The sequence below is a fragment of the Leuciscus leuciscus genome (assembly GCF_965113295.1).
Source record: "Leuciscus leuciscus genome assembly, chromosome: 7".
Taxonomy (NCBI): Eukaryota; Metazoa; Chordata; class Actinopteri; order Cypriniformes; family Leuciscidae; genus Leuciscus; species Leuciscus leuciscus.
The window spans coordinates 8181498-8206051 of NC_138731.1; the positions used below are offsets into that span (position 1 = coordinate 8181498).

A 24554-nucleotide genomic window follows, 5' to 3' on the forward strand; every position below is an offset into this window, starting at 1 on the left:
AACCGTCCCAGTGCATGTTGAAGGTCCTGGTCTGATGGGGCCAACACGACAACATCATCCGCAAAGAGCAGAGATGAAATTGTGTGGTCCCCAAACCTGACCCCCTCCGGCCCCTGGCTGCGCCTAGAAATTCTGTCCATAAAAGTAAAAAAAAAGCCCTGCCGGAGTCCAACATGCACCGGGAACAAGTCTGACTTACTGCCGGCAATGCGAACCAAGCTCCTGCTCCGGTCGTACAGGGACCGGGTAGCCCTTAGCAAAGGGCCCCGAACCCCATACTCCCAGAGCACCCTCCACAAGATGCCACGAGGGACACAGTCGAATGCCTTCTCCAAATCCACAAAACACATGTGGATTGGTTGGGCAAACTCCCATGAACCCTCCAGCACCCTGTAGAGGGTATAGAGCTGGTCCAGTGTTCCACGACCAGGACGAAAACCACACTGTTCCTCCTGAATCCGAGGTTCTACTATCGGCCGGATTCTCCTCTCCAGTACCCTGGAATAGACTTTCCCGGGGAGGCTGAGATATATTTAACATATTAACAGATTTGTAATTTCCTTTGTGTTATCACAAGTCCCTGTACTAAACTCATTTCTGATTACTGAGTTTGTTGTTTTAAATATCCCAAAAGATCTTGCTTATTATTGTATCAATAACATGCTTGTGACTGTAAATGCATCTTTAAGGTTAGAAACCATAATTTTTAAAGTCAGTTTAAGGGTTTTGTAATAGTTAATTATTTTACAGTAAACAAATGGTACTTTAAAGCTAAAGTGTGTCATGTCTAAACCACAATCAATCAGAATCGCAAAAAATAAAATAAAAAATGAAGTACACTTGTTTTAAAAGGAAACCCATTAGATGCTTCATTTAGAAGTAAACCGTTGTTGTTGTCCTCCCCGTGTCCCCAGTGGATCTGAGTTACAGCACTCCTCATCGCACCTGATGATAACAGCTTTATAACGCTGTGTTATGTAACAAATTCCTATGGGATTATAGGACTATAAATCTGTGCTAAAGTTCAAATCAGGCTAACACATTTCCGAGCAATCGCTGCTATGATGACCCTTATTGGCCTGATTTGAGGAAGCACCGGTGTCTCTAAACCTGTCTATTGTAGACGAGTGTGTGTGGAGAACAGCACAACCAATCCAAACCGCGGTGAAAACTGAGCAAATTCACACAATTTTTAATTCTTACATCAAAAAACAAGATCAAAATTTGTCACTCTATATACAGATATTACATACAATGTTTATACACTTATTACATAATTTTTTTACACAAGAAAAATATACATAAAAATGTAAACTTTTGTATACAAAAAAATACCTTAGACAAATTAAAGACCAATAACAAAAGGTGACTAGACTATCCTATGAGTTTTTTTTAGAAACGGTTCTACAGTACATTCAGTGAGTACAGGAATCAGTCAGCCATCCTAACGCAGAGTGCAAGCGGTTTCTGTCAGGCGTCTCTCTGTGCAGCGGACCCGCACACACACACACACACACACACACACACACACACACAGTAGTAACACAGGGAGAACGTGGACTGCACGCAACATCTCAGCTCCTTAGAGAAACGGAGAGGTGGGGGGGGGATAACCAAAGCCGACTCTTGTTCACAAGTAACCGTGGAACATAGTGCAGGTGAAAGTGCATCCGAACACATGGAGTTTAAGGGTGATGACCTTGAGGTTCACTTCATCAAGGACACCTCAAAATTAAGGAATGGCCTGTGATCATTCTGGCACTCAACGGATCTCATTCATGAAACGTCAAATCTTCATAAAACCATTCTTACATAAACTCTTGCAATATCACCACTTCTGAATCTGACAACTCATATTAGAGTGGTTTTAAACCGATTCAATGCAAGTTTATATTATACTGGTTTTACCAATGAATCTGATGTACGTAACAGCAGTTCTAGGAACCGTTCTATTTCAATGAGACCGTTGACGTGAGAATGAACCGAACCGTTCTTATGTGAACAGTCACATTGGTTTTATTCAGTGTAATAAATAATGGCATTTTTGCACAACTTCATTCTGCTGGTTTTTCATGAATGAGACCCATTATCTTTTGGACTAGTGAAGATTGGATCAAAGTAAGAGTGAATAAGGGCCATGGATGTGGTTTTCTGTTTTTGAGCGACCACTGACTGTTACTTTTTAATAGCTATCAAAAATACTGTTGCACATGATCACAGTCTCTTCGTCAGGATAAAAGACACAGATACACAACATCAATCAATTAAAATGAGTTTTGATAGCCATTAAAACTACCAAACAGTATCCCATCAAATGCTTCAGTTCCATCAAGTTTTCTCTTTTTTAAATCTTCCGCCACTCAATTCAACCAATAAAACCCAATCTAGAGGTTTCTATTCTATAAATATATTTAAATACTTAACAATATAAGATCATCGTTCAGTGTTTGAAATCTACCCGAAACCTTGGTTTTACGGTGGAAACAGAAAGAGAAATCTGCAGGGAACGCTGGTCCCACGTGGCGTAAGGCTGACTTACGGTGGCTGACAATGGCTGAGTTTGAACCTGACACTTCAGTGGAAGTCTGGAGAAGAACCATCAGGTTGCACAAACCATTCTCCAAAGAAATTGCACCAAATGTCCGCACAGCAAAGGCAGGGTCAATTGAGTTGACGTCCACCCTCCCGCCCGCCACCTCTACTGTACTCTGAAACATGGCCACCAGGGGCTCGTGTTAGAAAGACCAAACGAGGCTCTAAACTGATTAAGCACCATAAAGAAGAACTAACGGTTTAACCCATATATTTGGCAAAAGAATTACCTCAAAGTGTCATTATTCTGTTTTCTCTTCGCTGAATGAGTTCCATGTCAGTGTTTCTACAAGATTAGCAAGCTCTAGGTGGAGATCTTTGCTGTTAGTCGTGAAGGAGAACGAGATCCGGCTGTTTGTCACTGCGGGCCGAGGCTGCTGGGAACGAGCCACGCCTGAAGACCAGCTCTGCTGAGGAGATTATTGCTTTAATTAACCGTGTGATGATGTGAGCAGTCCAGGCCTGGTCCACTGAGCGTGTGCAAAAACCCATCAACGAATCATACTGTTCAGTCATACAGATTTGTGTCCTGATTACAAGTCGTATGGTAGATTCTCTTGAGACCACATCAAGCTTAGACCAGCCCTGATATCTGAGAGACAGGAGGTTTGTTGGCTGTTCATTCTGGGCTACTGGCTGAAAGTTGTACAAGCTTGGTTTGTTTTATACCTGGTATTCATCTTGGGTGACCCAAACACACTCAGAGATGCAACATTGCACATCCATCCTGGACAACAGGGAAGGACCACCTTCTCATGCAATGCTTAATCTCTCGGACAACATTTTGCGAGCAAGTTACAACTATAAAGGTGGCATTAACCGAAATTTTGACCTTCTGTATTGTGATGTATATCAGAGTGAAACGGCTTTTTGAAGGGCAGGACTTGATTTTGTCCGTCGGGAATTGATTGCTGTAGTTTGCTAATTCCTGCTAACTTGCGCGAGTGACAGATTGCTTGAGAAAATGATTGTTTTTCCTTTTCACCATTGCACACATAATCAGAGAAGAGATTTCCCTCTACTGTTTGCCTGGTAATGTTTGTGAAGGACATTCATCATTCAGAAAAGTCTAAATATAAATGGAATCAGTACATAAAATGCCTAATATTAAAGATGAACGAGAAACAGCAAGTGCTCTTTGCCCTCGCTGCCATTTATCTGCAGCAAAAGGGCAAATGCCAGTCTATCTGGCCTCACGTAACTCGTGCTTTACTATCACAGTACGATGCATCGTTGAAGAAATCAACTTGCTAGTCACGACTGTTTCCCGAAACCGTATTGTCACAAATTGGTCGTTCAACCATGTTGGTTAATGACGTCACACACGTATCCCGAAACCGTATTGGTTAACGACGTCATGCAGGTGGTGGAGTAATAACTACTTTTAATGAATCTGTTTGAGATCGAATGTTTTGCTATAAGGACATGGCATCTGTGGACCAATTCTCCTTGTTCTGTTATTTTGCTTTATTTCCAGATTCAATCATCGGCTCGTTCTTACGCACTAGAGCACTTCCGCACATGCACACTCTTTAAATCTCTTGACAAACTAAAAGACATAAATGACATTTGTATGTATTCTAAATAAAATATATAGATTGTACTGAATGTCAGCTTGCTCCGCTCACTTCACTCCTATTGGTTGTCGCTCCCGAAAGTCGCTCTTGATTTGCATAAAGTTCAACATATCTCAACTTTGTTGCGACGCTGGACACGCCTACATCCTCGTGTCACTGGAAATCACCAGCTGTCCATCGAAATGAGTGGGATTGTGTCGCTGCTAGTGTGAACACACGAAACTACCCTCGACAAAACCCTTCATCAGGTCACAGGAGATGCATGTTAACACCTGGTGTAAAGGAGAATTCCTCAGCTGAACATTCATGATCAGATCACCCGAGACAGATGCTAATACCAAGTATAAACCAGAGTCTTGTCCTCCTTTTTCTCCAGCCAACACACACACACACAAGCTTCCTAAAGCCCAAAGTATACTTCGTCCATCCGCATTCAGAAAGCCTCATTTTTGTGGCAACAGCGCATGTGTGAGTGACTTGATAACAAAGCCCACTAGATAGTGCGCACGGCTAAAGGAGTACAGTTTGAAAGGCTTGTGCTCTTGAGCAGAACACGGAAAATGAAGTATACCTGGGCCTTAACACAAGGACTCAACAGGACACCTGCTAATCTCATTTCATCTGAGAAATAACTAATGGAATCAGTAATATGATAGAATACGATTCACTAGCGTTAGTACAGCAGACCATCACCCCTTTTCCACTGACACAGTGCTGGTGCACGGCACCATTTTGCACGTTTTCACAGAAAAAAAGGTGGTTTTGATCCTTAGCTCCTAAACCCGTTGGTCTCAATCGAAGAAATAGTGACATTAGGAGCCGGTGGAGTACCACTGGAGGGCAATAGACTCCCATGGAAAAATGTAAAAATATTACTTCAGTTGACATTTCAACGTAGATTTTTTCTGACGATAATTACTCTGGATGTGAAAATAAGTTCTCCAAACCAGGAGTAAACTAAGATTGCAATGCACATGAGCAGATAATGTAGTAATGTAGTCAGTCAGATCATCGTTTTGCTCTTAAGTCAGTAGAAATATGGGTCGGGTCTCCGCGGATCACCCAACTGAGCACAGGCTCCAGCACTAGCACCATTTGGTGAAAAAGGGGTATATGTGAGGGCAGAACACAATTCTTGGTTCAGTACAACAATTAACATGGGATGGACACTTGACTGACCAAGCAGCGATACGTGTCCAGAAAGACTCAAATCTGCTGCTGGTCTATGATGTCACACAGCTGTTGGTGACAGGGCATAAGAGTTAGTTCACCCAAAAGACAAACCCCTAAACACATGACTGACTTTCTTTTGTAGAACACAAAAGATGTTTTCAAGCACATTCACGCTGCTCTTCTCCATGCAATTAAAGTAAATTGAAGCTGGGCCATTCAAGCTCCAAAAAAGGCCAAAAAAGCATCATAAAGTAATCCATGTGACTTGTTACACCATGTTCCAAGTCTTCAATAGCAAGAGACTTATTGGTCAGCCAGTTTTCTTTGCAGTGCGAAATGACAACGTCCAAATGTTTGTGTCCGTCTAAACAGACACATTAATAGCTGTTCAGATACGTTAATTAAAAGTTCATCACACTGAAACCTTGTCTTGGTGGTGTTAACAGGCCTTAACTCAAAATCTTGCAGCAATCAAAAGTTGTGTGCAAATAGGCAAAAATGTATATAATAATATGGCATGTGAAGACGTGTCACACTAGATTTGACATCAATGATGCCAAACCAACACATTCTCACTCCCAACTTGGTCAGCGCCCCTTGGTATCACTTTTTAACACACAGGGTAACCCTTCAGCGTCATTTTTCAACGAGCAGTGTGAGCCATTGCTTTCAATGAGAAACCTTTGGCATCAATACACAGACGCAATGAGCATGTGGATTTGATCATGATGAAGTTATATATTGGGGTATAATTGTTCTATTGAGACATATGTTGGGATGTCGTTTTCAATTTAATCAGCCAGCGTAATTTTATTTACATTTATTCACACTATTAGTCATGTTTGACCATGTAACCCAACGCTAACCCCTAAACCTACCCATTTGTATATTCCAAGTGTTCAGAGGCCAAACGATTGATTTGTGTGGAGAACAGACACAAACGTGATCACTGTCACCATCAAGATCAGATCCTGAGCACATTCAAAAATGACCGCTAGAATAAACGTTTTATCAGCTTTGGTTTCGAAATGGCATTAGCTCTTGTGTGTCTCGTGACAGATTGGGTAAAGCTAGAGTTTGCGAGTATCTTTTGAAGGAGATATGACTGCGTGCGTTCACAGAGCAGGATCATCTTCAGAGATTAAAACCTTAATTTCCACTCTGTTCTTCATATAAAGATATCGTATGGCTTCAGAAGACTTGGAATGCAACGAGTTTTTTGTAATACTTTTTTACTGTTTTTTTTATAATGTCAGTTTTTGCAATAAATACCTTATAATATAATATAATGAATAATTTACTTTTATTTGCCTGTTGTGTGTTTTATATTGTTGAGAAGTGAGAAGGTTTAGGGTAGGGGTGATAAAATAATTTCTACTTTTACAAACGCAAAGAATTAAATGCGTCTTGATCTGATTACCCGCTCGTCGTTGAAAAGGTATCCTGTGCATTAAAATGTGATACCGAGTGTCAATATGTAACGAGTTGGGAGTAAAAGCATGTTAGCCAAAACGCCCTCGGTTGTCACGTCATAACTAGTCGTTATACACAAGTTTGAATGTGCAGAAATAGCTTTTTTGGAGCTTGACAGACCTTGGTCACGATTTAATTTTCGTTTTATGGAAAAGAGCAGAGAGTCAAAATGATCAAAATTTCTTTCTTGTTCCACAAATGAAAAAGTCATGAGTGTGAGTAAATGATGACATTTGTCAATGATAACCATTTCTTAAAAATGTGAGATGGGATGGTCTCAGTTGCTCTGAGGGAATGGGGGGGTGGCAGCAGTGGCACTAGTGATGCTGAAGCCAGTAGGTGGCGCTGTCGAGCTATGGCTGGGCTGCAGGTCTTTGGGGATCCCGCTGTGGGAAGCCAGTTGGTGGCCGAAGGCTGCACTGAACTGTGGGAGCTGTAGTTTAGGTTGGGTGTGTGTGTGTGTGAGGAGGTCACGTGAGGAGGGCGAGGACGACGGTGAGGTGAGGCCGGTTTGGGGAAGAGCGGAGAGAGCGGCGCTGGGTTGCAGGATTGAGGAGTGGGACGTGGATGGAGGGGTGGACAGAGAGGTGGAGAGAAGGTGAGTTTCAGCAGTGAGGAGGTTCCCGAACTGTGCCGGGTCGGTGAGCGAGAGAGGGAGGTTATTCCAGGAGGTGCGCGGAGGAACCGGTGCTCCACTCAAAGGCACCTCCAATAAGAGAGGCGGGTCGGTTTGATAAGAGGCACCGTGTCGGGGTGAGATGTGATCCCTGTAGGGCTCGCTGCTGTAATGAGTACCTAGTGGGGAGGTATCCGGTTTGGGCGCTCGGGAAAACGTTCGTTGTGTTAATCCCCCATTTGAACTTGCGGTGCTGCTCTGGTTCGGCTGCGGAGAAGGGGATGTTGGGAAATGATGGTCTGTTGGGGCATGGAGGAGGTTCCCCTCCAGTTCTAGATTATGAAAGGTCTCTGAAGTCATTCGGCTGTTTAGGAGATCTCCAATGCCAGTCGTCGTGACCCCTGATCCGGAGAACACAGCCATGGTGCGGTGGTCCACCCCGTCCGCTGGAGTCAGTTCACCCATTGAGGACAAACACACCAGGGAGTCGGGATACGAGCCCATCGCCTGCAGGGCTCGGACTAGCTCCTCTGCCTCCTCTGTGGTGGGCAACAACTCTCCATTCTTACCTGGATCCACAAAGACAACTCAGACAAAGTGCAAACATGCCAACTAACAAGAAGATTTTTTACATTTCCTGGAAAAAAAACATGTGGTGATTGACAAACTGGTTCAAGAACTGCCACAATGCTAGCGTAGTCTGTGTGAGGGTTTGCTGGCCCCAAGTCAAAAGAGCCCACCCTCAAGTCTCTACGATATTCTGCTGTCATATAATCACATGTGACCGTACCCTCAAAAAGGTCGAAATCCTGAAGATCATCAGGTAGTCTGGGCAGCACGTCCGAGAAATCTTCCTGATTCAGCTCAAGGTCATTGGGAATGTCAGGCATTTCGTTTGTGATGTCATCAGGAAGCTCATCAGCACTGAGTTCGGGGGTCGACGGACTCCTGTAAGAGCGAACGCAAGCGGAAAATAGAGTTAGTAACATTTCACAGGGTTCGTACAGATACTGTCAAATCAAATTCCAGGACTTTCAAGGACTTTAAGCACTACTTTTTTTGTTTTTTTCAAGGACTACAATCAGAGATCTCATTTATCAAACAATATCTTTCTTTATTATCTTTTAAATTCTAAAAAAGGTAAATAGATAAATACATTTTTAATGGCCTTAAAATCAAGAGATCCTAATTTCAGACTTACGAATTTTTTATGCTCCCACGGCATTAAAAAAATACCAACTTATCAAAAAATTATGAGATAATAATAAAAATATCTGTATGGTAGTATATCGGGCAAATTCCCCTGTTGTATCGAAAATCTATATTTTTCAAGTTATCGTATCAAATATAGAAACTCCAGTATCACAACAACACTATTATGTAGCAACACAAACTTTCCATTTAATAATTTGTATTCTGCTTGATACAGAGGCTGTATGTAAAATAATAAAGTTCAACATAGTTCAGCTAATGCTACTTCGACGGCATACATCGAAGTCTGTGCAAAACTGATGCCATACCAAGCTTCACTGGCCCCAGTGGAACACATATTTACATTGTCTGAACTTTCAGACCCTCTTCTGGTCTGGATCTTGACTTGAACTCAACCTACACAGGACTCGGCCTGGACTCGAATGAGCCATTCTTGAATACAACACTGGTATTTATGATGTGTTATGACATTTAGGACTGCAACAACAACTCATTTGTGAGCAAGACTGTGATGCTGGATTGAAAGTAAGCTGGGCACCTGACATGGGCGTGGTGGGTGGGCAGTGAGAGGGAGGGCATTAGTAAGTTGCCCTGTGGCACAGCTGGAGGAATGGGTTTCTGCGGTCTGCGAGGACCTCGTCGTCTCTTCTTCTTGTGTTTCTTAGTCAGTGCAGGTGGTTTGGTCTTCTTACGTGGACGCCGCTGTTGCTGCAGACTGCGCCTGTTGCCATCTCCACGCAGGAAATTATCCTGCCACACACACACACACATACATTTACTTACAACCAACTCAGTGCTGTTAATACATCTCTTTAAAGGGTTAGTCCACCCAAAAATAAAAATTAGCCCATGATTTACTCGGCCTCAAGTCATCCTAGGTGTATATGACATTCTGCTTTCAGACGAATACAATCAGAGTTATATTAAAAATGTCCTGGCTCTTCCCAGCTTTATAATGGCAGTGAATGGATGTTTCTGTTTTGAAGTCCATAAAAGTGCATCTATTCATGATAAAAGTGCATCTATCCATGATGAAAGTGCATCTATCCATGATAAAAGTGCATCTATCCATGATAAAAGTGCATCTATCCATGATAAAAGTGCATCTATCCATGATAAAAGTGCATCTATCCATGATAAACGAACACTGCACGGCTCCTGGGGGTTAATAAAGGCCTTCTGAAGCGAAGCGAAGCGTTTGTGTAAGAAAAATATTAATATTTAACATTACAAAGTAAAATTCCAGCTTCTGGCCAAACGCAGTCTCTACTTACACCTAAAGCACAACTTACACAACTCATTACGTCAGAAGTAGCTTTAGTGCGTCATGGCGTAGCGTAAATATCAGCAGTGCGTCGCATTACTCGCATAAGTTGTGCTTTAGACTTAAGTGGAATCCGCATGTTCGTTCGGCCGGAAGCTAGTTTTGCATTGCTTCGCTTCAGAAGGCCTTTATTAACACCCGGAGCCGTGTGGAGCACTTTATCATGGATAGATGCACTTTTATCATGGATAGATGCACTTTTATCATGGACAGATGCACTTTTATCATGGATAGATGCACTTTTATCATGGATAGATGCACTTTTATCATGGACAGATGCACTTTTATCATGGACAGATGCACTTTTATCATGGACAGATGCACTTTTATCATGGACAGATGCACTTTTATGGACTTCAAAAAAGAAACATCCATTCACTGCCATTATAAAGCTTGGAAGATCCAGGACATTTTTTAATATAACACTGATTGTATTCGTCTGAATGAAGAATGTCATATACACCTAGGAGGACTTGAGGGCGAGTAAATCATGGGCTAATTTCATTTTTGCATGAACTATCCCTTTAAGGTTATCCATATGAGGTGTGGTTTCTCACCATTTTCTTTGCATGTTCGTCACAGAGAGGTGTCTGGTGAGTGATGTCAAACACAGGAACGGAGCACTGCTGTCCATCAGCGAACCGTGCGGTGCAGCTGGAGAACAGCTGCTGAGAGCGATTCAGTAGGATATCTGCAGCGACATGCTGTCAAGAGCATAACACACACATGACAACTGCACATAGGTGTTACTTACATCAAACTGACATCGTTTCATCACTAGGCCACCACTAACACATGCTCATTTTACCTGAAGTATGCATAAGTTAAAGGATACGTTGAAAACAGTGGCGTGAAAATGGCAAAGCTACGTCGCTGCAGTTTTTACCCTTTGTGGTTCCCGTGCATATTGTCCTTTCATACTTCTGTGGAACTGCAGACCTTGAACTGAAAAAAAAAAAGTATATATATACAAACATTAAAATTAGGGCTGCACGATGTATCGTTTTAGCATCGATATCGCGATGTGCACATAACCATCATAGAGTGAAAGTTTATCATTTGCATGTGTTTTTAAATCAGGCAAAAGCACTCGTGTCCTGTTTTCTGTGCGCACACACAGAGTCGCGCAGACGGCACGTCAACACCGAATTCAGTCTTTCTTTTGAGGTTAAACAGACACGTGCACGCAAAATTAAGTCAAAATGGCGTCTCGGTGAGTACCCTCGTAAACACAGTCGGTTATGTGTTGTAAACAATTGAGAAAGAAAACGGATGAGTGTCATTTATCTTATGTCCGTGCATTCGTCTTAAAGTGACAGCAGCCTAATACACCCACAGCTGTTTGTGTCACCAATGGTGATCAAACAACAAAAAAGAAAGAAAATTACTTTTGTAGCTTTAAAAAAAGATAAATTGTATTATATTAGTTATATTTGATTTAGACACTGAGGACTGTTATTTTAAATTTGATTATTCACTTTCTGTACCTGATTACAGTTAGATTTTCCCAAAAAACATAAAGCACTGCTTTTTCCATTGCATCTTTCTTTTATTGTATTTATCTATGCTTGTAATTTGTTTATAATTGTCTATGCAGATTCACTCAAGTACAAAATCAACCCAATTATTCTAGAATGATTCATTGTTTTCAAATAGAGCTATTCAAATCATCTGGTGATATTGTTTTTATATCGCAATATATTTTTTCCAATGTCATGCAGCCCTAATTAAAACACACAGTCCTGAAACAGCTGTACAGATGTTGACTGAAGGCAGTCCCTGCTCGACGCACCAGGCTGAGGTCTGTGAGCTCTTGCTGAGCTTCTGGATGAGCTGTGCAGTGCAGTCGGGGTCTTTGCTCGCAGCATGAAGCAGAGCTTTCCGGAAGGCGTATCGGTATCTGCTGTGCCGGGTGGCTGCCCTGTCCTGTCGGCACAGGTGTTTATACCTCTCCTGCAGGTATGAGCAGAGCTGTGCCAGACGTGCCCGCCGGGAAAGAGGCTTTTCATTGGAGGACCTGACACACACACACACACACACACACACACACACACACACACACACACACACACACACACACACACACACACACACACACACACACACACACACACACACACACACACACACACACACACACACACAAACAAAAAATATTATAAAATGATTTTTTTTAAATGGCCATTAAATGCTTCTTTTGTCTCTTAAACATTTGTATCTGCACTCATGAAGTAACTGAACTGTAAATTGCGTTATATTTCCTGCCTCAGAAGTTGTGAGAAGCAAGTGAGGAGTGAATTTATTACCTTTGATTGGGGCTTCTTTCCTGAAGTCTACAGGCCTGAGGCAGTAAAGGAACAAGCTCCTCTGTATCTTCATCTGAACTGTCCTCAGACCAGTCCAGCCCTAAGAAACACACATGCGTGTATAATCAGATATCAAGGTCATTATAGTCTTCAGTGTCACATGATCCTTCAAAAATCATTCTAACATGCTGATTTGCTGTTTTTACTCAGGACTCTTTAATGAATAGAGCGTTCAAAAGAACAGCATTTATTTAAATAGAAATCTTGCGGAAACAAGATTCTGTTTTCCAGTGTGTGTGTGGTGTATATATATATATACATATCCACACACACAAATACAATTTGGTTCACAATGATCAAATATTAGCCTGCCCAATAAAACCAATTCAAGAATTTGTTTGCTTGTTGCAAGTCATTAAAAATCAAGTCAATAAAAAAAATACAAAGGAAGAACACAGTAACGCAACAATGGAACTGGAGAAAGTGATCAGATTACTTTCATATACATTTCCACACTCAGTTTTCTGTTAATCTCAGTATAGCTGAGCCAAACCCAGGTGTCACAGGACAGATCATAGTGTAAGGGCGTTTTTACTCTGGGCACGTTTGCTGCGGTCCGAGTCCGAGTGCGACTGTTCCCTACAAGGATATCTCTAACGTTAATTTTGATCATGGCTTGTCTTGAAAAACAAAGACCATCTGGCGGTCGTAGGAGAAGTCACACTGCAGGACTGTGAGCCAAATCTTCTGACACTGCCAGAATTTTGTCGGAGGTAAAATCTGATCGGGACGGTCATTAATCGGCTGTCGGTGAACATGTCAAACTAACGATCAAAGACTTCAGATTTTAGCCAAGGATCAGAGGAATCTTTTAGGATTATGTCTGAGAAATTTGTCTCAGACGGCCAAATCGTGGCCAAAATCGCACAGTGTGCACCCGGCTTTAGACACCCAACTGAATTCTGCAGTGTATAGGACAGTTTTCAAAAAAAAAAAGTAACTAAGTAATGCAATTTGTTACTTTTTAAGGGAGTAACGCAATAGTGTAATGCATTACTTTTCAAAGTAACTTTCCCCAACACTGGTTATCGGTATCGGTAAAATCCACTATCGGTCGACCTCTAGTAAAAACGCCCAAAGACACCGAACTGAAGTAACTCAGCAGTGGCAAAACATGTAGTTACTGACTGTATTGTGCAGTGTGTAGGACAGAGCTGTGTTGATGAAGACAGGAGGCGTACCGAGATGTGGGAACAGGTCTCCGTGCTCTCGCTGTCTGTGAGCGTAGAGCTGCACGAGGTGCTGTAGCCGCAGCAGGCAGACAGGGGGCGCTGTGAAGGCAGAGGGGCGCATGGCCACGGAGCGGGGCGGCGGGCCGTCGGGGGCGGCGGGGGGGCGAGGGGACACCGCAGGGACAGGTCTCTGCTGAACCCCAGACGACACCGAAGGCCCAGTCTGAGGAGGAGCCGGCTTACACAGCAGAGTCTGCCCTACCCCGGGCCGGTCTGTGTGCGGAGGGGGCGGGACGAGCCTCGCCGAGGGCGGAGGTGGAGGCGGAGCCGGCGGAGGAGGAGGGGGGGGCTGTGGTAAGTGTGGGGAGGTTGGAAGCGTGCATGTTTCAGTGATGATGTGCTCCGGGTCACGGGTGGTCACTCTCAGGCCAATCACAGGCCTCCCGAAGCTCTTCTGCGCCACGCTCTCCTCCCCGTCCGTGTCCTCCTCGTAGAAGGCGAAGGGGTCGAGGAGGTCGGTGTCCGAGAGGTGCATCGGGGTCAGGGACGGGGCGAGCCCGTTGGAGTCTCTCAGGGCTAGAGAGGGAACGGTGATGTTGAGAGCCACAGACTCCACGTGAGCGCGCGAGCGGACCTCGTCCAGGGCGTCGTGCTTCTTCTTGCGCTCCTTCTTGGGGATGAAGCCCAGCACCTGCAGGTGGCTGTTACAGTATCTGCCGGAGCAAAGGGACAGCGCTCGACTCAATCACACACCACAGCGTTTAATCATCAGATCATGAAGTGATGAAAGTTATGACATGCTACTGATTTTATTTCACTGATTCTCATGTAGTTTTGCTGTAATGCATAGGCTTTGGTAAAAGCGCTATTAAGTCAGGAGCTTTTCCCCGAGTATTCGTTTATTTTCACTGATATAGTTTTTGATTAAAAAATGTTTTTCCTTGCACTTAAATTTGATTAGTTGTTGATGTTTTTTTCTTCAAATATGTCTATAGTTTTAAATTTATATCTAGTTTGAGTAATTTTAGTACTTCAACGTAAAAAAAAAAATTCAGATGGTTGCCTAGGCATATCATTTATATATAAATTTAATATATTCAATTTATATTAAACTTTATTTTAATTAAATTTTTTTTAATAATTGTGTTATGGTTTTAGCTTTAGTTTCAGTAAACAATAATAACCCTGTTATCCACACATTTAGGGATGAGAATTACACGAAATGTAATGATTCTGCAATTATGATTCAATAATGGCTGCGATTCTGATTTTGCTGAACAATTCTGGTGAACTAACAAACCTTTTATATAAATCTGAAGAAAGAATAGACAATGTTTAGACAGTTCTTATTGCATTTACTGCCAACAGCTGCCTATCGTCAAACAATTAGATATTTTCTGATTTCTACAGGACAGAAACTACAAATCAGCAATAAATTATATTAAAAACTCAATTTTTTTGTGCAGCACATTTTCAAATATCCCTCTAATCGTCGCTCTCGGCAGCGTGGACGGCACAAGGGTGTTCGGTAACAGTATATCACTGAAGAGGTATTTCACTGTGAGTATATCAGGCACTGAGAGAGAGACGCTGACACACTGGATCATGAGCTGATCGCATGTAGTGAACACACTCTCAAACACGAAGCGCAACACACTATACACTCGTTACATTAAAACACACACACTGCAGTGTGTGTCGGCTTGCTTTCATTGAGAAGAAAGAGTAAGAAAGTGCAGCTTATATCGTTGCATTGACACCGTAGAAAATCATATTGTTGTTCAATAACAGCAATAACCCACTCAAGTCTGTGCATTACAGTGATTTTACCACAGTAGGCTTACAAATAGAGTTATTTTATATTTGATCATTCGGTTTCTGTGGTATTTTTACTTGAATACTAGTGTTAGGCCTACCTGGAAAATTATAGCCTACAGCATTGTTCAATTTGTATCTTTATTTTACTGTATTTATTTATGCTACTGCTTCTAATGCGTTTATTCATTCTTGTTTTATTACTAATTGTGACTATTGCAACAAATTACATCATAAACACACAAATACATTAAGCGAGCAAACGTTTTGGTGAGATAATTGTAATTTGTTTTTAAAATTATGTATAAACTTTTTTTATTCAAAATATGTATAAACTTTTATATTAAACCACAAAAAGACTATTTAAATTTGAACAATAGATGTTCTGTGTGTCTCTGTAATGAGACATGATTTTTGATTATTAAAATTCTATTAAACCATTAAAATGGAAACACAGAATTTGGGAAAAACAAAACGGAATTTGAGAAAAATAAATAAAACGTATTTCGCAGAGCCTTAAAAAAAAATTGTTCCAACTTTAAATAAATTGTTGTTAAACAATTTCTTAACATTTAATTCAACAATTAAACCAGAGTCCAGACAAATTTAAATGGGGGAAAAAAACAAATCCAGAAAAATGTTAATGGAAAAAACGGATTTTGGGAAAAAATAAAGCTGATTTCATAGGGCCAAGCCACACTTTACCTGGTAATCTATAACCATTAAGGGAAATGAAAATGGTATAAATCATTCAATTAAACTGAACATGTGAATGAGCACCAGTTGATGATTGCTGACTCAGTCCACACTCAACCAAACCGGTTCCTCTCCTCTTACCGGCGCTCCTCTGCTTTGGGGATGGGGTTGGTGCATCGCTGACTGTTGTACTTCGCCACATACTCGCACTGCTTGAACGGAGCGGTCTTGTCCTCCAGAACATGACGAATGCAGAAGGCGTATCCGTTCAATCTGCGCTGCTTGCAGAGTTTGGGGCTGTAGGAGCACAGCGGCTTATTATCCACCTCTGAGAAATGGATGTGTTTACCTTCGTACATCACGTGACTCTGGTCCCTGAGAACATCAGCTGATCAGAGACAGAAAACAGTCTGCATTACAACACATGAATGACACGGACTCATTCACAATGCACAAATGCAGGCCGTATAATACATGAAGCGCATACACACATGTTATGTAATATCTCCTGACAGCCCTTGTGTCTTGGTTTAATATTTGAACTAACTGTCAACTCGCAGCTAGTTGATGTGGTCAGAGGTTAACTAAGAATATCTCAACACAAGGACAGAGATCAGAGGGACCCAAACAAACAGGCATGTGACAAAGTCATAACAGTGATGAATATTAAATCCTCAGCTTGGTTTTGACAAAACCGTATGATTGACAGGACAGTTCAGCTTGACAGACACGGTTAGAAATTATGTATTATGTTGTCAAAATAAGATGATGATGAATGTGGTTGCACAAAACACTTTGATATGTAAACATACTTATATATAATGACTCTTAGCATAATTAATATATCATGTGATATACATGATAAATCAAGGTAATTGGCAAAGAAACCCACGGAAATACTATGGTAGATGTTGATTTTATTGTGACACTGAATTAACGAATTAAAACGCGGATATAATATCATCTTTCCTTTAAGTTTCTCCTTAACAAATGATCGATTTTGTTAAATAAACATTGCTGTCATCAAATCGTTATGCTAAATAACTCATAAAACATCACATTCAGCCAGTGTTTGGACATCTGTGCTACTGTTAAAGCAAATCCGTATTTTTTTAACCAGTTTAAAATGTAGTTTGAGCCTCTGGCTGTCAAAATCACACATTATTTTGATATTTCCCTCGTTAGCTCCAATGCTAAAAACAAACCCAGGAAACAGAAACATTGATGTGATACTGCGCTAATTTTAGCTTTAAAATGCTAAAAATACAAATATAACCCCATGCAACCGCACATTTTGTTATCTGATTTTATTAAATACGTGAAGTTTGTGTCTATTACTCGCTGTAAAGCTGGCTATAAAACAATGGCGGATGAGGCCCGTTTAATCAGGCCGAAAGAGCGGGGCGCTACAGCCGATTAGGCATAAACAGTCGTTTAATCTAAACTCATTTGCCAACTAATCTCTTAAAAACGTATACAATTATTTCAGCGTCTTTTAAATGAGAAAAAGCAATCGCCATTCAATACGGCTTGCTGAAAATACATTCTAAGTCAATGTAAACATTGGCCTACAGTAGCTACTAAGCCTCGGTGTTCGAGTAACGCGTTGACGGGGTCAGAGCGCTCCTGCGTCGGGTAGATCTGTAATCGAGTCCGCTTACCTGCAGTGGGTTCAGCCTCTACAGGGTCTCACTCCGGACAGACTGTATAAACGCCACGGATCATCAACTGCACCGAATATTCATCGAAATTCCTTATGCTACGGAATATTATTCCCTGCTGAGGTGGTGAACCGTAAAAGCGACCACAAATGCACTTTCGATATTATGATATTATCTTGTGCTCTCATTGAACAGATCTGCGGGGGTTTAGAGTTCAGTGCTCGGCAGACTCACAGCACCTCTAGCGGCTCTGCGGGGACACAACAACTGCTCCACTACCACGATCAACTACTACAAGACACCATAAACTTGACAAATGCCATTTATACAGTGTTGGGGAAAAAATCACTTTGAAAAGTAATGCATTACAATATTGTAACTTATTGCGTTACTTAGTTACCTCTTTAGAAAAGTAATGTGTTACGTTACTTTTGCGTTACTTTTTTCCACCTGGGCTGGGCTTATTTTTTATAGCAAAAAAGTTATATTTTGGGGGAAATGTAAAGACCGTTTCACACCAAAAAGTGAAATAATAAGCCTCAGGCTGAAGGAAATGTAAATGTACAGTAGAGGACGCTGCTCAAACTAACCTTTCAGCTGAGCAGAAGAATAGGATGCAGGAGAAAAAAAGTTTAACACTTGCTTTACCAATAAAGACAAAAAAAATAAAAATTCTATAGTCATTTTTGCATATGGTTTAACTGAATCATCGAAGGTCAGAAGCAAGTACAATGGTCTATAAAGTAAGATTAAAGGCATAAAAATGTATGTTTTATTTAACATATTTAGTTATTTGAAGGTTTGCATAGTATTCTGATTCTGCATTTCACTGATTTTATTCATTTTGAGAAATATTGAATCTTTTTTTTGTGCAAGTGAGATGAGTAAATGCACGCTCACATTTAGTCTAGAACTACAATAACCATCATGTTCACACAAACACACACACACACACACACACACACACACACACACACACACACACACACACACACACACACACACACACACACACACACACACACACACACACACACACACACACACACACACACACACACCTCTGCACTTCGATTGGTCTCAACATGAGGACAGGAGAGCTGTCAGTCAATAAAAGGGAAAACAAAGTAACTTGCGTTACTTATTTGAAAAAGTGAAAGATATTTTGTTGTAAATTTTAAAAGTAATACGTTACTTTATAGTTACTTGAAAAAGTAATCTGATTACGTAACTCAAGTTACTTGTAATGAGTTACCCCCAATACTGCATTTATATAAAGATTATATTGCTTTACCCGCATCCCAGACCCAGTCATTAAATTGTAAAACATTAAAATTCATCATAAAATTATTTTATTACAGGTTTAAAACGTTAATAAACCGTAATGTAGAGGTGGTCTTTGGATGAAAAAAACAAAAGAGAAAAACACAAACACAATTGCGAATGCAATTACTTTATCTCTATTTACAATGTTATCTCATATTTCGCTCTTAATATTCTATTAATCAACGCATTCTATCTCTTTACGCAGAACTATTGTTTCACAACCGAAAACAAAAACAGAGTTCAGTCTTTATCCTTCAGTCCCTCAGCTAAAATGAAATGATAATAATGGCCAGTAGGTGGTGGAAAATCATTGTCTAAAGTTAGTCATTGAATCATTCAGTCAAAGGATTAGTTCAAAAACGGTTGATTCATTCAGGGACAAAGTAGAAGTGACTGATGCTGTGTCCCAATTTTCCTACTATGCAGAGACTCTCCTCATGTGTTTGCAATTCGAATATAATGATCCATTTCAACGTTAATGACCAAGAGTATCTTTAAAAAGGCTTACAATGCTTTCACATATGAAATATAATGTGGATAACAATGAATTATGTTTTCATCAGGTTAGATACTGATTATTAATTTGCATGTCCGCCATGTTTGTAGTTTTATAACTTTTTATTAAAGTTTGTAGTTCTAATTGAATCCTCGTTCAACGCGGGTTGGGTTGTGGGCAATCTTAGCCGTTAGGTTGCGCACGGATCTGCACTTGGGATTCTAACCGGATAAAAGTAGACCATCATCCGTGTATCTTTGGAGTAACAAACTACGATTTGGGATGCACTAATTCTATAGCCTACTATTTAGGATGGATAGGACTGTTAGGGGGTAACAGTTTAGGCCCCAAGGACCAGATGTTTGAATGAAGACCCGGAGTCAGAATTATAATAAATGGAAGAAAAGTTTTACTGAAGATAGTTTACAGTTTCATCAGCAGAAGTTCAGCTTCAAGACTCACACGGGAGTTTGTAGGCCGCCCCGTTTACAGTTACACAGATCACAGCAGTTATACCCTACACCACACACACACACACACACACACACACACACACACACACACACACACACACACACACACACACACACACACACACACACACACACACACACACACACACACACACACACACACACACACACACACACACACACACACACACACACAGCAGTTATACCCTTCAACAAGGTCTATAAGCTACGTCCTTGCTTCAGGTTGCAGTTTCTGATTGGCTAAGAAATAGATAAACATAGTCATTTCCACACGTAAACAGATAGACTGAAGCATATCTCCATAGATTATGCAGCTGACACTCGGACCCTGAAGTTCGGCACGTCGTGACCTTCCAGGTCGCAGATTTGGGTTGCTGGGAGCCAACATGTCCAGAACAATAACTCAGTCAATCACCAATAATGCCAGTGGTTCCTTAACCTGTAACCAAGAAGACTAACACACACACCGACACACAGCTTTTCCAAGGATGGGTTTGGGCAGGCTCTAACAGGAGAGTCCTCTCAAAACATCAAGATTCGTTCTTTCTCTCAAGGAGAGCTACACTTTAGTCTATCTGGAAAGTAAGTCTTTAACTGAGAAATGTTCCCTTAAACTATAGTCGTCAGGGTACCCTAGAAAAACAGATGTCTGTATTGACGACCTTTCTTCATTTCTAGAAGCCGGGCTAAATGAGCAAGCACTGTTACTGCATTCCTGACATCAGCTTCAGTCACCTCTCAGATATTTAATACAGACATTAGAGAATACATGAAAAGAACATTTCAGTGATCACACTGGTAACTTCTATAACAAAGTAAAATCTCACAAGCCTAGAGAAGTCATTCAACTCATGTGATATTTAGAAGGAAGCACTTTTGCCTGTGTGAAATTGCTTATAAATATTAAAAACAAGAACTTATGGAGACTTTTTTTGCACCATATCTTGGTTTTTGGATGCATTTCTTTTAATTTTGGCCCCAAGCAGTGTCAGTGAAAAGCTTGAGATTAAATATGAGACCCTAAGAAATCAAGTTATAATTTTGTTAAATTATGCAAAAGATGTGAAATAGCATACGTATATTTTGGATCGGGGTTATTATAGTTTGGAAGGGGGTGGATTTATAATCCCCCTTCTTGAATTATATAGTAATGCATTGGAAATAAGACTTCTTATTCATTTTATTCTGCTCTTCTCATGATTGCATACGAGACATGTAAGACAAATGTGTCTAAGGTCGTCAACAACGCATTATATGTATCCACTAACACATATGCACACTCATTATGTGTAATTCTCTTTAGGATTAATAGCACAATTTGTCTATAATGTTAGACTATGACTGTGAATCATGTGAGGAGGTTTGTATCAGTGATCTGTGTGGATGTAGTTCATGTTGTTTCAGTGAAGTCCTGACTAAAACTCAGCACTGAAGTAAAAATGTAAATGTTTTATCTAATTCTGTTTGCAGGGGTTGTTTATTATTTTTATAGGAAACAAAGGAAACGAAAACAAAGGAAGTCTCCCGGAGAGTTCAACAGCGTCCCAGATGAGAGGAAGAGTCCGTCCGGAAATTATGACTCAACTGTGACACTTAAGACCAATTTACACTCTTGTGTTGAACTCACGCCGTAGCTGCGTCGTAGGCTGTGTGAAGCACGCGTATCCTTTGGCGTACCCTGACATGCACCTCTCCAAAAATGTAACAACGCGTCAGTTCTACGCGGACGCAAGCGCTGTGATTGGTCTGCTTGAACCCCTCCCTCGGGTTTCACATGCTCCCTCTCCAGCGACGCAGAAGAATAAATGAAAACCAACGCGTAGCCTACAGCGCAGAGGCTCTGGCGTAGGTCCACCGCAGGAGTATACATCAGCCTTTAGACTACTAAAGTTTAGAACAGTGTGTGTCAAAGATAATGGGCCCCATCAGCCACCGGTGCAATGCAACACACAAGTGTTTTATGCTAGTTTCAACCTGACACCATTATCATTTTCACTCCCTGCGTCATGTTGTTTAAAGAGCAAATGCATTTGCGCCCATCTTCATCAGTTTCACTGAAATAGACTGAGCCATTGACCAACTGAAACCTGGTCTAAAGTCAATGGCGCAGTATTTGTTTTATTTAAAGAGTGCATTAGTATATGCTATATGCGGGTCCACAACTCTGCTTATTACACACACACTCTGCTTATTACACACACAGGAACGCACAGTAGCACACAAATATTACAAATAAAAGGGTTACAGTGTAAAAGATTATTATTGTGTTCATAAAGATATGGTGGAATCCGGTTTGTCCCGTAGATGGTCTGCTTGCGCACTTTAACCTCACACACACACACACACACACACACACACACACACACACACACACACACACACACACACACACACACACACACACACACACACACACACACACACACACTGCTAAAACCTCGCACATGAGCAGATCCGTCACCTCGCTAGAGAAGCATTCAGTTTTTCTGCTTGCAAATTCCTCCATGTAAATAGCAATCCGCCATGGCGCGAGCGCAACTGGCGTTTAAAGGGAATGGGAGAGTAGACTCTGATTGGTTTATTTCACGTAAAGCCCAAAACACACCAATTACTCATTAAGAGAATAGGGGCGACCCTTTAAGACCATGCGCCGGGAGCGCTGACTATTTTTCCGCCATTAAACAAAAGTGGATTCGGACACGCCATGACACATGTTTTAACCATGTTTATATTATGATGATTTTATGAGTTTTAATAGGTTTACATGTTGTCTTAGTCATTGTAGTCCATTTTATTCCTCTTATCTGTTTTAATGTGTATGTCTTTAATCCATACTGAGTCTGCCTGTCATGTGACTGATCACATGACAGGAAACAGGAAATAGCCAGCATAAAGGAAGCAGCACGGCAAACAAACAGGGTCTGTAAAGGCTGATATTAATATCCAGGGGCCCGTTCTTCGTACGTTGCTTAAAACATCCGAGATCAAATGAGACATCCAAGATGATATCATCATGCTAATCATGATCTGGCTAATTAGGTTCTTCGAACACACCTGCCGGATATGATTAGTATAGCTGGATTGAGTTATCTTAGATAATTGCGCGTTCATGCGCTGGTTTAAAAGGGGATATGTATCGATAGTAGAAACATTGATCAGCAACGCTGCTATTGGCTGCTCACCATGGCCAAAGAGCGCGCACAGTTTTTCTCCTCAGCAGAGCAAGAGTTATTGCTTGAAGGTTATGCAGAATATGAAACCTTAATTAAAACGCCAGGGAACACCTCAAAGTGTGCAAAAGCCAGGAGAGAGGGCTGGCAAAAAGTAGCAGACAAAATAAATGTGTAAGTGCTCACCATGGTATGGTTCTATCACTTATTACAGTATATATTCTTGTATTTTAATAATTTCATAATTGCTTAATGTCAGAGCCAGCTCAGGACCCACTAGAACATGGGAACAAGTAAAAGTGAAGTACAAGAATATTCTTCAAAATGGTAATCTTTTCTACTTCTACTGTTCTTTGTCTCTTTTACAAAAGAACAACACCGTTAAATGATGTGTTTGTCTGTTTATAACAGCAACCAAGAAAAAGGCTGAGCTGAAAAAAACAGGTGGTGGTCCTGCTCCCCCACATTATACCCCGGCAGAAGAGCTGGCCCTGGGGTTAAATGTGAACCGACCCATTGTGGAGGGCATCCCTGGGGGCAGCTCTTCCTCAGACCCACAGCCAGGGACCAGTAGCAGCAACACCTTCATCACTGGTAAATGAGCTTTAAATTATTTTGCTACACTGTAAAATCATTTTTTGCTGCATTAAATTAAGTAGGCCTATATAATCCAAATGGCTGGTACAGTAATTTCAACGGTTAAATATTGAGTAGTGATCAATTGCTTTGACTTGTGAAGGTGAAAACTGCTGAACTTAATGTAAGAATATTTTGCCATGAGTTATTGATCACATTTGTTCATATAGTGTAGTTCATTGTAATGCCATTGTGTTTCCTCTTTTGTGCAGTTTTACACAATACACCAACACCTTTACCTGTTCCCAAGAAAGTGGTGGCTGAAATATGTGCAGTAAGTGGACTTTTCTAACTTTACACCAAAAGGGAAGAATGTGCAACACTTTGTAATGCCCATTTGTTTCCATTGCACAGGACAGTGAAGAAACCCTCTCAGATGACTGTCCTTTGGAGGAAGTACTTGTAAGTGCATAAATAACTTTACTTAATTTATAGTTGTGTACATATTATGACTGCAATATGAGTTGCAGGAGGAAAGGCCTACAGAAAGGCCTACTGCACAAAGTGATACAGTGTAGTAGCCTACTTCTACTTTTTATTTTTGTTGCAAGAGGCTCGTGTTGACAGTTCTTTTTTTTTTTTTTTATCCAAACATGGCACAGGGTGATATCCGTACCCTATATAAACGGAATCTACAACAGAAAATTGAGTATTTTGACCTGAAAAAACTTGACACCTTAGAGAAGAAAAAACTGGCACTAGAGATTGAGTTGCTTCAAAAGGAACTTCAGAGTAAGTGCTAATACACTATTTCA

General features: G+C 41.0%; 2 protein-coding genes across 2 annotated transcripts; one reads left to right on the plus strand and one right to left on the minus strand.

Moving 5' to 3' along the window:
• Positions 1 to 1170: 1170 nt before the first annotated feature.
• ino80da (INO80 complex subunit Da) lies at positions 1171 to 17931 on the minus strand. Its single transcript, XM_082175903.1, has 10 exons — positions 17678 to 17931; positions 16158 to 16404; positions 13515 to 14218; positions 12274 to 12373; positions 11760 to 11984; positions 10803 to 10912; positions 10525 to 10658; positions 9182 to 9393; positions 8222 to 8379; positions 1171 to 8000 (listed from the first exon to the last, which is right to left on the minus strand). Exons 2-10 carry the CDS (start codon positions 16373 to 16375, stop codon positions 7093 to 7095), a joined length of 2769 nt encoding a protein of 922 aa, XP_082032029.1. The 5' UTR covers positions 16376 to 16404; positions 17678 to 17931; the 3' UTR covers positions 1171 to 7092.
• Positions 17932 to 22899: 4968 nt separating this feature from the next.
• Positions 22900 to 24542, plus strand: LOC309502546 (uncharacterized protein; the record flags this gene model as incomplete). The annotated part of the gene is made up of 6 exons (XM_082174950.1): positions 22900 to 23337; positions 23423 to 23490; positions 23575 to 23757; positions 24012 to 24073; positions 24154 to 24201; positions 24402 to 24542. The coding sequence occupies exons 1-6, from the start codon at positions 23177 to 23179 to the stop codon at positions 24540 to 24542; spliced, it is 663 nt and encodes a 220-aa protein (XP_082031076.1). The 5' UTR covers positions 22900 to 23176.
• Between the last annotated feature and the right edge of the window lie 12 nt (positions 24543 to 24554).

Bases quoted from the DNA above. Each gene is read 5' to 3' on its own strand.
- ino80da (XM_082175903.1), bottom strand. From the start codon at position 16,375: ATGTACGAAGGTAAACACATCCATTTCTCAGAGGTGGATAATAAGCCG. The intron at 14,219-16,157 runs GTAAGAGGAGAG...TTGCTCCGGCAG, and splicing joins CCCAAAGCAGAGGAGCGCCG to ATACTGTAACAGCCACCTGC. The intron at 10,913-11,759 runs GTGCGTCGAGCA...TTTTTTTTTCAG, and splicing joins AGCTCACAGACCTCAGCCTG to TTCAAGGTCTGCAGTTCCAC.